Source organism: Lactuca virosa, chromosome 5, assembly GCF_052849685.1.
Source record: "Lactuca virosa cultivar CGN04683 chromosome 5, Lactuca_virosa_CGN04683_v6, whole genome shotgun sequence".
In the NCBI taxonomy this organism is placed as follows: Eukaryota; Viridiplantae; Streptophyta; class Magnoliopsida; order Asterales; family Asteraceae; genus Lactuca; species Lactuca virosa.
This window is the reverse complement of record NC_136430.1, coordinates 363,459,707-363,475,906: the sequence shown is the minus strand read 5'-3', so window position 1 is coordinate 363,475,906 and position 16,200 is coordinate 363,459,707. Positions and strand designations below refer to the sequence as shown.

General features: G+C 34.8%; 3 protein-coding genes across 3 annotated transcripts; 1 reads left to right on the top strand and 2 right to left on the bottom strand.

The window, feature by feature from the left end:
• Window positions 1–796: 796 nt before the first annotated feature.
• On the top strand, window positions 797–3,196 carry LOC145116875 (IAA-amino acid hydrolase ILR1-like 4). Its single transcript, XM_079053187.1, has 5 exons — window positions 797–1,258; window positions 1,510–1,635; window positions 2,000–2,314; window positions 2,439–2,567; window positions 2,647–3,196. Exons 1-5 carry the CDS (start codon window positions 923–925, stop codon window positions 3,034–3,036), a joined length of 1,296 nt encoding a protein of 431 aa, XP_078909313.1. The 5' UTR covers window positions 797–922; the 3' UTR covers window positions 3,037–3,196.
• Window positions 3,197–5,912: 2,716 nt separating this feature from the next.
• Window positions 5,913–7,969, bottom strand: LOC145115759 (glycosyltransferase BC10-like). The gene is made up of 2 exons (XM_079052118.1): window positions 6,850–7,969; window positions 5,913–6,777 (listed from the first exon to the last, which is right to left on the bottom strand). Exons 1-2 carry the CDS (start codon window positions 7,372–7,374, stop codon window positions 6,139–6,141), a joined length of 1,164 nt encoding a protein of 387 aa, XP_078908244.1. The 5' UTR covers window positions 7,375–7,969; the 3' UTR covers window positions 5,913–6,138.
• A 1,119-nt stretch (window positions 7,970–9,088) lies between these two features.
• Window positions 9,089–12,899, bottom strand: LOC145116874 (hexokinase-1-like). Its single transcript, XM_079053186.1, has 9 exons — window positions 12,277–12,899; window positions 11,965–12,112; window positions 11,696–11,878; window positions 11,371–11,445; window positions 11,107–11,262; window positions 10,917–11,015; window positions 10,703–10,833; window positions 10,054–10,135; window positions 9,089–9,603 (listed from the first exon to the last, which is right to left on the bottom strand). Exons 1-9 carry the CDS (start codon window positions 12,546–12,548, stop codon window positions 9,256–9,258), a joined length of 1,494 nt encoding a protein of 497 aa, XP_078909312.1. The 5' UTR covers window positions 12,549–12,899; the 3' UTR covers window positions 9,089–9,255.
• Window positions 12,900–16,200: the final 3,301 nt, after the last annotated feature.

Below are 16,200 nucleotides of genomic sequence, written 5' to 3'. Positions count from 1 at the left end.
ATTTGCGCTTAAATTGACTTAATGCTAACATAAATGCATTAATATGCTAAGTGACAAAGGCGTACTTTAACACTGATGCATCAATAATTCCTACATTACTCTCATTTACTTTTTCATCATAAAATGCAACATCTGTTATGTGGGGTTAAATATTTTTAACCATAAAAGTGTGAAAAATACCTACATATTTTATTGGTATTTCATTGTGAAACCCGTGTTAAAAAGTAACAATGATTACAATTCAAAATGTAAACTTTCTTTTGTAAGAGTACTACCGAAAGGGCCATGCTTAAAAGTCCTCACGAAATGACAAAAAATGTCTATCGTTTTTCCCTACGAAATGTCTGTCTAATTAGGGGCCAAGAACATTTTGTAGTGTCAAAGATTATGTTAATTTACGTTCAAAAGATTTTTTTCTAGCAAAAAAACATAAAATTGGTCAGTAACATATTTCACAAGGGACAATAATATTTCCCAGGATGATGAACATTTCGAAGTGCAAAGAAACAGAAATTGTTTTGATCATTTCGCAAAAACCATTAAGTAAGGTAGTTTTCCGTTTTAGTATTTTATAGTACCCCTACGAAATAAGTGGTTTAATTTATGGGTATTTTTTTTTTAAAGAAAAACACTTAAAATGACTAAATTTACAGTTTTTTTTTGTTAAAATAAATATCTAAATAATAATAAAAAAAAAATTGAATAGCCCACGTGGTATTTCCGTAAACGCACATGTACTAACCTCGAAAAGGGATTCCTCGTGGCCAAAATGAGATATTTAATAGCCGTCGGAGCCGTACCCAAACTCACTTCTCTCATCCCAATTTTCACTCGCCGACTGTTTCTTTTATATCTATTTTTACACTCTTTCGGTCGTCGTATTCCTTTTCATCAACTAATGCACCCATCTTCATAGCAAAACATGGATTTACCCAAATGGATTTCTGTAATTTTGATTTTTTCCATATTCAAACCCCAAATCTCGATTGGGGTTTCTGATATTTCGAAACAATTTCTCAAACTTGCTAAAGAAGATGAGGTTTTCGATTGGATGGTGGGGATTAGGAGAAGGATACACGAGAATCCTGAATTAGGTTACGAAGAGTTTGAAACCAGTAAAATTATCAGAGACGAGTTAGATAAATTGGGTATTGATTATAAGTATCCAGTTGCAGTTACCGGCGTTATCGGTTATATAGGCTCCGGTGAACCTCCTTTTGTTGCTATTAGGGCAGATATGGATGCTCTTCTCATGCAGGTTTTATTCATTTAAATCTTATGCTTCTTTATTATTTGTTTGTGTTTGTGTTTATTGCTAGTGATAATTAAGGTAACCTCGTTGACTTTTTGATACAAACTTGGACTCTTGCTGTATGTTTGACCTTTTTCATCTTGACTGAAACAACAGTTATACAGTTTTGATTACTAATCTATGATTGTTATGGGAAATCTGTTGACTTTTTGATAGAAACTTAATTGTTGTACGTTTGACTTTGATTTTGAGATTAGGAAATGGTGGAATGGGAACACAAGAGTAAAGTTTCTGGAAAGATGCATGCTTGTGGCCATGATGCTCATGTCACTATGCTTCTTGGTGCAGCTAAGATTCTAAAAGATCATAGCCATCTTTTGAAGGTTTGTTAATTTAGTTTTTTTAGCCTTAAATGCAAGATAAAGCAACATACTTTCATTGATCCCTTCATTATAGCATCCTGGTTTCATTTCTTCCTTTTATAACATTGTACTTTGAAAAAATGAAAGTAGAATTTCAGCTTCTTTGTTATTAGGACATAAAATTTTTCAAAATCTAATGGTTCTTATGAATTAACCACTCAATTATATCAATAAAAAATTGTTTGTATTTGGATGACACTGCTGTAATTGAGTAGATTTTTCAAAGTAGAATGCTCTAATAATATACAAATCAATGAAAGTACATTGCTATTTCTTGCATCTAACGCTTAAAACTTGTTTTTTTTTTTTTTTTTTAAATAATCAGGGGACAGTGGTTCTTGTTTTCCAACCAGCAGAGGAAGGGGGTGGAGGGGCAATACGGGTAATAGACAGTGGAGTTCTTGAAAATGTGAAAGCAATATTTGGTCTGCATGTATCTCCAGGGTTACCTTTAGGTGAAGTGTCCTCGAAATCAGGTACCCTTTTGGCTGGAAGTGGCTTCTTTGAAGCTGTCATAACTGGAAAAGGAGGTCATGCAGCCATTCCACAACATTCAATAGATCCTATTTTAGCAGCTTCAAATGTTGTTGTTAGTTTACAACATCTGGTCTCACGAGAAGCCGATCCTCTTGATTCTCAAGTAAGCTAAAAACTTGTTATCCTCATCATAAAATCAAGAAATAGCAATGTACTTAATGTCTTAATAAGAAAAGTAAAAATGCTAGAATAAACAAATAAAGAAAGTACATTGCTATTTTTTGCAGGTAGTTACAGTTGCTAAGTTCCAAGGAGGTGGTGCTTTCAATGTTATTCCAGATTCAGTCACCATTGGTGGCACCTTTCGAGCTTTTTCTAAAGAAAGTTTCATGCATCTCAAGCAGCGGATCGAGGAGGTAAAGTTTTTTGATGAAATAAAATATAAATGCATGTACATATTTATAAAAATGAAGCTAATTTATTTAAAAAAAAAAGGTTATTATAGGGCAAGCAACAGTACAAAGGTGCAATGCGAGTGTTGAGTTCTCTTCAAAAGACAAACCTTTTTTTCCTGCTACCATAAATGATGAAGGATTACATAAGCACTTTGTAAAAGTTGCAGGGGATGTTGTTGGAGCTTCTAATGTTAAAAGTATGTTACCATTAATGGGATCAGAGGATTTTTCGTGTTACCAAGAGGTGATACCTGGTTATTTCTACTTTCTTGGAATGAAGAGTGAATCGAATAAAAATCCTGTATCTGTTCATTCTCCATTTTTTGAAATTAATGAAGATATACTTCCGTTTGGTGCTGCAATGCATGCTTCTTTAGTTGCTAACTACCTCATTGATGTTCAAACTTCAGAAACTCATGATGAATTGTAAAGTTCTTTTTTTTTCTTCATGTATTGTTTTCCTTGAGGACTAGTTTGGTTCATGTGCCATTGTTGTATCATTTTGAAGAACGTTTACGGTTTATCTCATAAGGGTATACTATTATGGTCATCAAATTTGTTTATAATTGATGTCATAAACTATTTATCCATTTAAACATACTTTTATGCTTCTTCATTGTGAATAAAATTCTCATTTGCCATGCTTTTAAGCGTTGTAGAATCTTTTTTAGGGATGTGGAGGATTCGAAATTACGATTATGTACCCCGGTTGTAGGGTATTTGAGTGTGAAGTTATTGGAAATGACAGAGGTCTTAAGTAAAAGAAGAGTGGGCATTGCAAGAGACTACCGAGTGGAAAGGGGCATGAGCTAGAGAGTGTAATTGATATAAGTTGTGATATGTAAACTTAGAGGAGATAAATGATGTGCGAATCTTGTTGTCATAGAACCTCAATGAAAATAAGGTAGACGTTAGAAGATGTTGTGTGATAGGATCTTAGCGATGAAGGTGGTTGGAAGAGGTGGAAAAGAGGAGTTTTGGGGAGTCGTTAGATGATATGGTGAGAAGCATTCCTAAAGGACTAACAAATGCTCTTAAGGGGAAACTTCAATAGACATAAAGGAAGAGAGGAGTTAGGGTCGATAATTGGTACTAGGAACGAAGAGGGTCATACCCTACTACATACGATTTTGTGGTCTTAAAACTCTTTTTCCTAAAAAAGGATGTGCATTTGGTTACCTTTCATTGGGGTAAGGTGATAGCACCCAAATCAACTACGTCCCTATTGCAAACACTACATCTTAAGGGGATAGAAAATGCAAGGCTTTTTCGGGAGAGACCTTTGCTTCACGACATAGATTGTTGGTCTAGGACCTAACCCGAGAAGGAGAACACAAGGGGGGAATGAAAGAAGCTATACCAATGAATGTTTGGAAAAACTTAAAGGGTGCGACACCGGAGCTTTAGTGATGGGGTTGTTCAAGAGATGATCATCCGAAGAATGCAAAGCAATAGCGGAGTTGTGTTAGCCACACCGCCAAAGAGGTTATGAAGGACAAATGACATGGAAGGTCAAAGAGCATAAAGAATAGTGGTGGAGTGAGGAAGTTAAAGCTAAGGTTAAGGTAAAACAAACTCGTTTTAAGGGGTTTGTAATTAGTGGTAAGGACATGGAAAGATGTGGGGCAAAAGAAAGATACAAGGTGGTCGTAGGTGAGGCGAACTTAGCAGTGACTAAAGTGAAGTATGTGACATATGAAGAGATGAATTGTAGATTGGATACAAAGAAGGGGTGAATGGAATCTAAAAGCTAACTAAATCCACAAAGAGAAGGAAAAAGGACATATGAAACGTAAGGTATATTATTGGATAAACGATTGAGTTCTAGTGAATGACGAAGATATAAATATGAGATAAGGTTGTTGCTTGTATTTTTTATTTAACAAGGCAACAATGTTGGAGATGAATATGAATGTAGTGGGCATTGGAGGGCGACAACATATTTACAACGATCGTTTTTGCATAAAGATGAAAAGTGAGGAAGTGAAGAGTGCTTTACAAAGAATGAGGAGGGACAAAAACGTAAGCATGGACCACATCCCTATTAGTGTGTAATGTTGTCGTGGGAAGGCGGGAATGTGGTGACCAACGTACATCTTTAACATTATTTTAAATACTGCTACAATGCCAACGAAGTGGAGATCTAGTACTGTGTGTGATGTGTGTGATACTACTGATATATATAAGACAATGCCTAATCTTGTGGCAACTAAAGAGGTATAAAGTTTTTTTTATCATACCACGAAATTATGGGAGAAAGTGATGGAACGACAGGGTATGATGTAACTGAAAATTAAATCGGCTTTATGGCTGGGAGGTCGACAACCAAATTGATCGACCTCATTGAACACTTTATGGAGAAATACACAGTAAGAAGTAGGGACTTCCATGGCTCCATATTGTGTTTTTATTGACCGTGAGAAGGCATGCGCTAATATACCTAGGGAGACAATTTGAAGGACACCGAAAGATATAATGGTCCCTGAGAGATACCGAATGCGACCCATGCTTGGTGGTCATCGATCCTCCAAATATCTAACCTAGCATTCAACATTGTCCTCGTCTCTTCCACCAACATAATGTCATCGGAAAAAAATCATACACCATGACGTTTAATTATTTAAAACTGAGGGAATGAAGATTGAGGTTGTGCAAGCATGTCTAAAGGAAACAACCGACAACGGTATCGAAGATTGTTACAGTTGATACAACAAGGAAGAGAGGCCATATGAGAAGGAAGTGAGAAGATAACTTGATGTTAGACATGAGAGAGTTTGTGCTTTACAAAGACATGACCTACGATAGGAGAGAATGAGGTCTTAAAATTAAGATAGTGGAGTAGCATAGATAAACTAATGATTGTGAGTTGAAGCCACAGTAATGAGTTTTGAGTGTTCGTTTAAACTTTTTGAAATTTTTAGGGTCAAAACAATCCGATTTGAATAATGATCAATGAGTAAGGGGGTAACCTAAAAAAATGGGTTATTGAGGTCGATGTAACATTACCTAACTACCCTTAGCTTTAAACATCTGATTCTAATTTAAATCACAAAAATACTTTGAAAACATCCCAACACCATATCATACTACTAGATCAACCATGACCCATTTAAGTATATACTTTAATGCTTCTTTGCTGTGAACAACATATCCCATTTGGTATGCAATTGAAGTGCTGTAAACTGACTTTCATGCAAACAGTTACAAGCTCTTAAAACTGATTATCATGATTTGAATTTTGAAGTCAGAATAATGAACAAGTGCTAAACTGATGAGGATTCTGAGTTTCTAATCAACATAACCAGATTCGAACAATCAATTTAGGAGTTGCTATAAGAAAACAGATAATCAGAACAAATGTAAGATTACCTAACTGTCCCTAGCTTTGAACATCTAATTCTGCTTCATCAAGTCCCAATAATCACTTCAAAAATGCACACCAAACACCCACCCAATCATAAATGATAAAACCATGATCCATGCTGCCATTAGTTATCTACTTATTGAAATAAAGATGAGAAATGACCTGAAATCAGTAGCCAAAAAACTGTGCAGAGTTCTGCAGTAGTATATCCAGGGCATTAGGAGCAAACTTTCTTGCAAAAAGGAAGCAAACTGAAGTTGGCTGGTTATTATAAACACACGTATGGTGTTGCTGTATTTTCCTGAAAAATTCCAATGTCACATCATTCTTCCCAAAAGTAGCAGGATGAGCACCACCCCTTGACCAGTCAACATACGTAAGTGTCCTATTCGCCAATAAATATGGGCTCTCAATAGTCAGCATTGTTGGGAAATAATGCTCATCAACATAACAATCTGGTGTGCAAAACTGCTCGAATTTGGGATAATATTTGAGATCTTTTATGATATCAACTGCTAGTTTCCTATTAGCTTCAAACCATTGAGACCCTTTTCGCCATTGGTCAATGTTGACCTCAGGTAACATTTTATCATCATATCTGCCCCTGCCATAAGGCCCAGGCTCATCAAATGCACCCATGAAACTGAATCTAGATCTTGATATGTAGTGATAGATAATGCTGAATTTTTGAAGAGGAATGCAGGCTTCTGATAATAGAACAAACCACTCGTTTGAGATGTCTAACAATGCATTGGCTAGAAGTCTTCTTTCAGCATCACACATACTCATCATTCCCCATTCCACCACCTACATAGAGGTAAGAAAATGAGTATTTTTTTCTATGCTCTAAACAAGAGAAGGAAGATAATGGTGGCTAACCTGACTAGGAACTTGTTTCTGATAGAAGACTGAAGAGGTTGAAAAGTTTGCACGATATGAAGGCATTGTGTGGACATAAATGGTATAAAATTCTTCATTCCCTTTGAAAAACCTCTCCCATAGTGGTGCCAATGGTAAAGGTCCTCTTGTCAAGAACATGAATGCAATCTTTGGAGATCTTTTAAAAGGGTATTCTTTGATCTCAGGAACAAATGAAGCTCTCCAGAATAGCTCACTATCATCCAATGTGTGCATATAAGTTGATGGAGGCTCAATCCAGTTCTGTAAACTATTGGATTCTTGAAAACAAGACTGTATTAAGGTTTGTGCTCCTGAAATGATATTCTGAGTGCCTAGATATCGGATCTTGAACATATTTATGATTGAAAAGCCAATGCAAATACCTAGAAACAATAACATGAATCCTAGTAATCTCATAGGGAAACACCTGGATTGATTTGTTACTCTGATTGAGTTGATGGTGGGTTCTTTCCCTTCCTCCATTGCCACTATCCTCAACTGCATTTTGCCAGAGATGAGAAAAAAAAATGCAGATTTGTTCACTGAGACAATTTCACTAACATCTTGTGTGCTTCACTTCACACGGCCCCCGCACATTACAAAATCGGATCCAACACTCACATTGCAAACATGCACACTTTTTAGGGAAGTAATCCTGGCCCATGCCATGAAAATCAAACACGCACATGGGAACATCGACTAGAAATAGAAAATTCAAAAACTTTTCTAACTCAACATCCCTGCGCATATAAAAGAGCCACGAATCATGGAGTTTCTGATGTAGAAAGAAGGGTAAATTTTTGAAATTGGTGTAGTGTGTTTCCTTTTTAAGTGCAACCGGTGCGATCGGTGAATCTGCACGGTGAGGCAACAGACGGGAAATGAAGAATAAAAAGAGGTTACGAATTTAATGGCAGAATTAAACAATGGATTGCTCTGTTTTTCACATACTTTATACGGACGGATCAAATCGTTCAGTCAAAGCGTAATAACAGTGATTGCTAAGAAGTTGAACGGATTTCGTATCGTAGCGATGGAATGATGATCGACAACGATCATGGAAGACTAATATTTACTGATCACCATGTGTCCTGTTCCAGATGGGGATTCCGAATAAGCGAAAGTGACAACATGGGAGCCGTTTTTGTAGCTTCAAATGCTTGTTCTAGATGGTTTTTAATTTTTTAATTGTCTACTTCAAAAATTATTTACTTTATGTAATTGATCAGTTATGATATTTTTGTAACAGTATTGAACTATTAATTGAATTAAAAAAAGAAAAGATTATCAATAAAAACTTTAATCAGAAAAAATATATGTATTGCATATCAACAGATTTTATGTCGTTTAAAACATATATTATTAGTATTTCAAGTAGTAGAAAAACTATATCATTTAAAAATAACTATTGACAAAAATAAAATTTAATAGCCGCAAACTCTAAATAATTTTTTTAGTTAGTTTTAGAAAATTAAAAAGTTAATTTCAAAAACATTAACTTTATTAAATATTATATAAATAAAAATAATTTATAATTATAATATAGTGACAAATCTTAGAAAAACAACACATTTTCATCTATTTTTTTCTTGAAATATATATATTTTTTGTTTTGTACATTAAAACCGTGTAAAAGTCCAACATATTTTCATCAATCATTAAAAAAAAACCTTATATTATTTGAAATTTTATAATTTACTGCATTGTAACCAACAAACCCTTGAAAATCGTTTATCTAGCATTTATGGTGTTGATCTCAAAATCTTAAATTAGACAATTTAAAAAATATAAAGTTTTTTTAATATACTAAAAAAATAATATAGTGGTCTTTTTAAAAGCTTATTGAAAATATATTTGATTTTTTAAAGATTTGTCCTATAATATGTCATATTATCATTTGAAATAAAAACATTCTCTTCCTTATGGAATGAAAAATCGTTGCAGGAAAAGAAATCAAATTTCATAAACAAATGCTCCATTCCATTTATTTTTGACAAACAAACTTAACTCCCTTTTATTCTTTTATTATGTCAAAATGCTTATACAGGTCACCCAACTATAAAAAGAGGGAGATATTAAGAAGTTTCCTCATTTCAATTAAATTATATTTGCATAAAAGCCTGTGACAAAACTAAATATATGGTCAATGTTTTTTTGGGTCTACGCAAAATAAACTTGTTCTATTAGATATATTTCTTACAAGGTTTTTCGAGTTAGATTTTTCAAATCAAACTTGCTTTATCAAGCAGAATTTTAATAGATAATCTAGCCCTTTGGTACATATTCTACAATACCATAATTCAAGAATTAATTCACTATAGAAGTCTCTTCACATAGCAACATTTTTCACTTCTATAATAATTATATATATTTTAATCTCTTTTCTTACGAATCATCAACCTCAAGATACTGAGAATGAGAGGCGGCAAGAAGAGCCGCCCCGATTCCCGACCCATCATTCGAGTGTACAAGCTTAATAGTATCCGATACTTTATCACCTACAAGCTCATGTAGTGCATTCTCCATGCATTTACTGTATTCGGTGTAGTGTTCATACAACCCCCCATCCATTGCTATGACTGTGTTTGGTGTTTCCCCTACTTTAACCGTATCCCTTCCTAATTTCTTTAAAATTCCCAAAATCCCGGAAGCAGCAAGACGAGCTCCTCGTGTGGCGATTATATTGCAAAGCTCGACTACAACCCTTCGTGTTTTGAGGGATGTGTTGGATATCTGCACCAAAGCAGTGTTTATGCTAGACGGTGGCTCTGATACCATGTTAGTTATGTGAAGTCCTGAGTTCTCTTTCCCTTAAGATAGAGTAGGGAGAGAGACTCTGATATATATAGAGGCAAATGAGACGGTGTGACTTAAACATCTAACAAAGGTTACATTTTTGGTCCTCGAGTATAACTGATTTTTGCAATTTTGGTCCTAAAAGCTTTTTATTGCAAAGTTGGTCCTGATTTGAGGTTTTTGATCCTTGTTACAAGTAAAAAAAACTATAAGTTTGGTCCCTAGGACCAAAAATAGTAATTTTATTTGGAACAACGACCAAAACGTTACAAAATCCTAAAATAAGGACCAAAGTTGCATGAGAAAAGCTTTAGGGACCAAAACTGAAAAAAATCTACTATACTCTGTGATAAAAAAATGTAATCATTTCATAATTAAATATTGTACCTCTAAAATGTCTTTCATTTTGCTTCCGACCACTCGTAGATCGGGGGATGTGTCGTGATGCATTGCCGACATCTCGGGTGTCCTGTGGATTGGAAAATGTTAAATCGATGATGAAGAAATGTTTTTTTCTTGTGAAAGTTTGAAATGGATTCCGATGTCATAAGATAATCATGGGCTAAATAAAAGAAATAGCAACGTACTTTCATTAATACTTTCAGTTCTTTCTATTATAGCATTCTACTTTCAACTTTTTCTTATTAAGACATTGTACTTTGAAAATACTATCAAATCGTAGCATTATACTTCCATTTTCATTTTCTTATTATGAAAGTATACACTAAAAAATCTACCCAATTATAGCATTGGAAATTGATTTGTATTTAAATGACATTGTTATAACGAGGTAGATTTTTCAAAGTACAATGTTGCAATATGAAGAAATGAAAGTAGAATGTTATAGTAAACAAATCAATAAAAGTACATTGCTACTTCCTGCATTTACCCCTTTGATTTTACTCTCTAAGCGTGTGTTTCTGTATTGGTTGCTAGAACAAATCTAGTATGCTTCCATTCTACCTCACCCATCCATTGAAATAGATAAAAAAAAAATGCATGAAATCATAAACTTTAAAAAACAAAAAAAAAATACCTCAAAATAAACGGGGTTTTTAGTTTCTGGGGAACTATATCACCAAAAAGTGCAGCCTCATCAGCCATTCTATATAAAACTCTTCGAAGAAGTTCTCCAAGATACATTCCCGAAATCATTTTTTCAAATATCTACCAACAAAATGCATTAATAGCAACGGATTAGTTCTGTCGCTAAAAATACCATTACCCATTTATAATATTAATATATTTACCTGTTCATTAGGGTTCAAACTTTCAACATCAAGTGCATTATCATACTCCGTTAACGGAAGCTGTGAAGATCTGAAGTTACCCCACTCCATGTTGACAACCTTTACAAAAAAATAATTACAGACCGTAAATAATAGTAAAACTTTTTGACACTGAAAGTAGAATTGCTATAAAAGGAAATGTAGGGTCCACCATCTCGCCGGATTTAGGGGGTGGGCCATGCCATTTTGGTATACCCTGAGCGCGTTCCACGTAAGCTGCATTTGATCCGGTACCCAAGATTACCGCGACAACCACGTCTTTATTGTCATATCTACCCCCGGCTAATGTCCCCACTGTATCATTCACCTAGGTTTTAATTTGGATGTTATTTCTCACAAAATGGAAGTTTATATTGAATTGTAAGAAGGGAATATATATGGTGTTTTTTTTTTTTTTTAATTGAAATGAAGTTACCAATGCGGAAACACGCATATCGACACCTTGACGTTTCATTGCATGTGTAAGTTCCGCAACTACATCTTGACCGACCTATGTAATGAAATAAGCATGGAAATTCAATATTCGGTTGGTACGCAAGAATTATAATTTAATTAAAAAGATATTTTCTAGATGTTTATAGAATATATAAAATGTGATTTAATCAAAATCATGAATTTGGATTAACAAAATTATCAACGGTCAATTTGTTTCGGGTACTTCAATGGAATGGATGATTCCACTACTTCCAGAATTTCATTTACTAAGAGAGAAGTGAAAAGGGAATGGAAACGCTAATTACCATGTCGTGAATAGAGAATCCTTTAGTCCATCGCATGAGACTCCCGGAATCAATCGACAATTGCATCACCGGAAACGAGAATGTGAACCCTAACTCCCTCTGTCGCCCAGGAGGAAGATGAAACTTGTCACCTTCATCCGCTACGAATTTTGCAAGTTCGGCTGCGATATAATCAAAAAGGGCCTAAAAAATATAAAAACATTTAACTTTCAGATCCCGGCGAGTTTTTACTTATAAACGGATATAGGATAAGATATCGAGAGGATTACTTGTGAAGTTCCGATCATCAGCTGTGGAGGAATTGAAACCTCGGCAAACTCTTGAGATTTGATACCGGATTTCCCTGCCAATTGCACTCGCAACACCCGGAAGTTTGTTCCTCCGAGATCCAATGCGTAATACACGCCTTCTTCGTCACTAAACAGAGAAATTTTATTCAGGATCGAGAATAATTAGATTTAAACTAAATATAATAATCATTTTGAAATCGTAAACAAACATAATTTCAATCTGTTTAAGGTTCATCGAAATAAAGATAGGTTTATGATTCATGTACGCAAATTGAATGGATAATTAGTTACCCAGTGGGAAGATTATCAACGTAGCTGATGAGCATCTTGAGTTTGCTACCACCTTCAGAAGCAAGTCCAGCATGCATTTCAACGGTCATGGCGTCAGCTATCTGCTTCAACTTAGCGTTGGGTGTTGCACACTTTTCTTCTAATTCTTTAAGAATTTCCGCCGTTTTAACCCACCGTCTCGAGCTCCGCACATGGTGGCGCACAATCAGCGAGGCCGCAGCACAAATTGCAGCCCCACCTATCACCGCAGCTCCCACCGCAACTTTTCCCATCACAAACGACGAAAGTGTACAGAGAAACAGTAAACTTATTGCGGGTGATCAGATCGGATGGTGATAGTAGTGATCATTCACCAATTGATTTGACGATTGAAGCTAGAGGATAAGTGACCGATTGATTTGATTGAAGAAGAAAACCCTATTCGATTGGTGGGTGTAACAGGAAGTAATTGGAGAACAGAAAAGGGAAAAGGTGGTTTAACATAAAAATGGAAGAAAAAGGAGGTGGTGGAAAGTTGATTCCGGCAAGTGGCTGCCAGATCCTTAACGGTTTCTCTTTTACTTCTTACCGGAAAATAGTTACACGTTGGATCCCCTTTTCGAATCAATTTCAACGGTCCTTAATGTCACCAAAATTTAAATAAAGTAACGATATATTTGAGCTAAACGTGCACAATAGTGATATACTCTATTCATATAATTTGTAAGATCATATTTTTTTTTTAATCCCATTTCAGATAATTATACTATCCTCATTTTATGCATAACAGCAAAAATAAAAATATTTTAGTTTTACTTTGTTATAATTTAATGGTTTGATCAATTGTAACGTTTTTTTTTTCCTAAAATAAACATAGATGTGTTGTTAATATGAAATTTGATATCAGTTACCTTTCCGTTATGTATCTTAACAATTATTTACATTGGATTAATTTATTTGTTTATTAAACTCAAAAAATTAACGAATTTAATAAAGACTATGAGACCCAATATAGAAATTTGGAAGCCCAAGTAGTAAAGCAAAAATGAAAAGCTTATGAACAAGCTCAAGATAGCAGTAGGGCTAGTCTAAGACAAGACAAACCGATTTATATTCTCCTGTTCGTATTTATAAGGTTTCCTACTCGTCGTATTGAGTTACAGTTAGGTTTTGCAAGGAAGCATCTCGACAGCCCGCAACCAGTGGTTGATGCCCCACACAGGCTCTCTACACTCTATTTATCATTGAGAGTTTTACCAACACTGCCATCCTAGAACATTAGCGTACAAGAAGGACATTTTTCAATTGAGTTAGTTACACATGAAATCTCAGATATGTAAGTTTTATTTCGATTTATTTGGAGAAAATGCGTAGATATAATTTGCTACAAACAACCTAAATGTTAACTTGTTTATCAAAATAATCACGTATTTTGTGAATGCTCACAACTAAATATGAAATGATCAAACCTATATTGAAGCCAAAATTTTGGAGACTTCATTCATTTTACACCAAAAATTCGTTTTGAAATCTCTTTTTACCATAATTCCAAACTCCAATGTTGCTTCAAATTTCGTAAGATATAAGTAACACTTCTAGATCTATCTTTGCATGTTGTAGCAATCTAATGAAATCATTTGTTAAATTGGTAGCTTAAAGTTACTCAATGCACCGTGTCACGGTTTGCAAAACCTTATTTTCATATGTTGTAACAAACTACCATTCTATCAAAGTGTTAAACATTGTAGTATTTCACGTTATTATGTTGTGCTTGAGATACCTATGAAAATTATATAATGTAATGAAATTCCTAATTTTGTATACTATGAAATACAAAATTTCTTATAGTATGAAATTAGTGTTTTCACATAACATATTATGACACTGTCAAACTACATTTTTATATATTTTGTTAAAATTTATGCGGAAATTGGCATCCAACAACATCGATATGTCACTACCAAACTTCAACTTATTTTCAAGTATGGTGTTCCTTATTCCCCGCTTCGAATTTCTTATTTCACTTTCCACATTTTGCAGTGGTAAAGAATGTATTTTCATGGTGGCAAAGTTTAATTTTAATTAATAATAACTTGTATATCAAACTAATAAGAACTTTTTGTGGTTTACACCAAAGGTCCATATGAATGATTACTTTACGGACATGCATGCTCCATGCATGTCATCTATCCATTCAAGGCCAAAAGTGAAGAGATAACACCAAACTTCACAAGCATGGATCCAAAACTCAACCAACTTGTAGATCAGAACCTTATAATACCCAAGGGACACTTAGAATTTATAAAGTTGCTAACATTATGGACCCCTTCCAATCAAGCTTGCGAAAACATGAAGAAAATTAGACCAAACCTAGATCTAGAAACATAGAAGCATAAAGGTTGAATCTTGGACACTTACAAAGGTCCAGAATGAGCACAAGATGATGATGACAAGATTTCCTTGCTAAATCCACAACTAGAACACCTTATTCTCCTTCTTCAAGCTCCCAAATGCACCAAAAGGCCAAGAACCACCAAAAGAGATTAGGGTTAGGGTTTTTATGAGGTTTGAGGGTGATAGAGGTTGATAATGAATCCAAGATTTGAGATAATGGGGCTTAAATACGAGGGAACCCCTAAAAGATCATGGGCTTGGGCTGCAGGCTTCCTTACATCATGACCACCTATGGTTCACATTGTGAGCGCAGACCCGAATATACGTTTCTTACTTGGCTTGTCACGTTGTGACCACCCTATGGTCATGTAACATCCAGTTTCGAGAAGTTTCTTATTTCGGAATTGTGGACAATAAATGGATCAAGTAAAGGCCTTGGGCTCAAGGGAATAGGGTTTAGACCCTATTGGATGTTGATAATAGTGGTTATGTGATATAAGCCCTTGGTTTGTGTCTTGGAGTCTAAGGGTAAAATGGGAAAAGTGATGTTTCAAAGTTCTTTCATGATATAAGGATTTTAGTTCGGTGTGTTTTAAGTAAAATGTAATTAGATAGAGTTGTGGGGCTCCTCAATACCTTTTCATGCATACAAAGATCACCGAAAATGGAGTTGAAATAAACAAGTTATGATTGTATGAAGTTGGAGTGAAATTTGTGAAAACCCGTTCTCACGAGGTGAGAAGTAATTCTCACGACGTGAGGAGCCTGTTCTCACGAGGTGAGAAGTAATTCTCACAACATGAGAACTGTACAGCCCAAACCCATAAATTTTTAGGGTTTTCAAGGTATTTAAAGGTAAGGATTTGTGTTTTACGGTATTTTCTTTGCCTCCATCATATCTAGAACCTCTTTAGAGAAACCCTAGCTTCCATTTTCAAGATTTGAGCCTCCCTTCTCTTCTCTCATCCATTTTTGGAGTTTTTGGTGTTTTTGGAGCAATGTTTTCATGCAAGAATTATCGTTGAAGCTTGGCATTTGAAGATCTCAACTTTCATCTACCTTGTAGACATTTGTAAGTTATAAAGTTCCAAGCTTTATTGCATTTCATCTTGGATCTGAGTGTATTTGGTGTTTTGGTCCATTTTATGAGTTTTAAGTGAGAATTGGGAATAAAGTTTACAACTTTATTACTCTCCTTGGTCCTAAGAACATTGTATGTTTTACATCTGAACTCTAACACCTTTTGATCAGTTTAGAATGTTTTCTTGGACCTCATGGACTAAGAAAGTTTTGATTTTTTGCCTTCCCTTTCAAGCATGCAAGTTATCTTGGTTATTTAGGTCATTTTGTAGTATTAAAGTTTAGATCTTGAAAGCTTGAGACATTATTATGGATAAAGTTGGAAACTTTATCCATCTAAACATCATGTTGATTCAGATTTGAAGGTTGGAGACTTGGACTTAATGAATTTAGCTGAGAAAGATGCATTCTTGGTCCCTTTGAGACTTAAAGACTAGATTTTGGTTGTTTCGGCCATCCTAATGGATAAAG